The following is a 1,711-nucleotide window of genomic DNA, read 5'->3' as shown; positions in this document are numbered from 1 at the left end:
CCCCCCCGTGTCCGGCTCCAGGTGGCCCCGGGTGACCCCGGGTGACCCCGATGGCTCAAGGGCCACCCACGGGCTCAGGGCTGGGTCACCTGGGCTGGGTCACCTGGGTGCTCTGGGTCACCTGGGTGCTCACGTGGCCGGGCAGGGACATGGGGGGGTGGGGCCGGCCCAGGTGAGCAGGGACAGGTGAACGGGGGGGGGGGACACAGGTGGGACCCACAGGACCAGACCCCCCCCCATGTCATCAGGGTCAGGTGGGACCCACTTGTCCAGGTCCAGCAGGGCCCAGATGTACAGGTCTGACCCCCAAGTCCAGCCCCAACCCATGTCCTAGATCCAGGCAGGCCCCACATGTTCAGGTCCAGGTAGGACCCACATCTCCAGGTGGGACCCACATCTCCAGACCCCCCCCTACGTCACCAGGGTCAGGTAGGACCTACAAGTCCAGGTAGGACCTCCAAATCCAGACCCAACCTGTGTCCTAGATCCAGGTGTCCTAGATCCAGGCAGGACCCACATGTCCAGGTGCAGTAGGACCCGGATGTCCAGGTAGGACCCACAAGTCCAGCCCCAACCCATGTCCTAGATCCAGGTAGGACCCACATCTCCAGGTAGGACCCCCAAGTCCAGACCCAACCCATGTCCTAGATCCAGGCAGTCACCCCCATTTTCAGGTCCAGGTAGGACCCACATCTCCAGGTAGGACCCACATGTCCAGGTAAGTCCCACACATCCAGCTCCAATAGGCCCCCCAAGTCCAGACCCAACCCACGTCCCAGATCCAGGCAGGGCCCCCATCCCCACCCCCGGTAGCCCCCGTTCCCACCCCGGTACCTCCCGTTCCCACCCCAGTACCCCCCATTCCCACCCCCCTTTGTCCCTTTAGGATCCTGCTGACGGTGGTGGTGATCTTCCGCATCCTCATCGTGGCCATCGTGGGCGAGACGGTTTACGAGGACGAGCAGACCATGTTCATGTGCAACACCCTCCAGCCCGGCTGCAACCAGGCCTGCTACGACAAGGCCTTCCCCATCTCCCACATCCGCTACTGGGTCTTCCAGATCATCCTGGTGTGCACGCCCAGCCTCTGCTTCATCACCTACTCCGTGCACCAGGCGGCCAAGCAGCGCGAGCGACGCTGCTCCTTCCTCTACGACGCCAAGAGGGCCAAGGGGGGACTGGGGGCGGTGCCCGGCAAGGACGAGCCCGAGGGGCTCCCCGACGGCAAGGACGCCACGGTGCCGGTGATGGTGGCGGCGCCGGCGCCGCGGCCGGGCCGCAGCGCCAAGGCCAAGCGCCAGGAAGGGATCTCGCGCTTCTACGTCATCCAGGTGGTTTTCCGCAACGCGCTGGAGATCGGCTTCCTGGGCGGGCAGTACTTCCTCTACGGCTTCAACGTGCCCGCCATCTTCGAGTGCGGGCGCTACCCCTGCGTCAAGGAGGTGGAGTGCTACGTGTCGCGGCCCACCGAGAAGACCGTCTTCCTCGTCTTCATGTTCGCCGTCTCGGGCGTCTGCGTCCTGCTCAACCTGGCCGAGCTCAACCACCTGGGCTGGCGCAAGGTGCGGGCGGCCGTGCGGGGGGCCCGCGCCCGAAGGAAGTCCCTGGGGGAGGCCTCGGCGCGGCGGAAGGACCCGCCGGGAGCGGCGCCGGCAGCGCCCGCACCCGCCGCGCCCACCCTGGGCAGGACGCAGTCCAGCGAGTCGGCCTA

The 1,711-nt window shown here is 66.7% G+C and overlaps 1 protein-coding gene across 1 annotated transcript; it reads left to right on the top strand.

Annotated features, from left to right (window-relative positions):
* Window positions 1-710: 710 nt before the first annotated feature.
* On the top strand, window positions 711-1,706 carry LOC113979868 (gap junction delta-2 protein-like; the record flags this gene model as incomplete). The annotated part of the gene is made up of 3 exons (XM_027707143.1): window positions 711-718; window positions 757-809; window positions 853-1,706. Coding segments are annotated over exons 1-3 (915 nt in total), but the record flags the coding sequence as incomplete, so codon positions are not given.
* Between the last annotated feature and the right edge of the window lie 5 nt (window positions 1,707-1,711).

This window comes from Neopelma chrysocephalum, unplaced genomic scaffold, assembly GCF_003984885.1.
Source record: "Neopelma chrysocephalum unplaced genomic scaffold, ASM398488v2 Primary Assembly neopelma1_90104, whole genome shotgun sequence".
Classification (NCBI taxonomy): Eukaryota; Metazoa; Chordata; class Aves; order Passeriformes; family Pipridae; genus Neopelma; species Neopelma chrysocephalum.
This window is presented reverse-complemented; position numbering and strand designations above follow the sequence as displayed.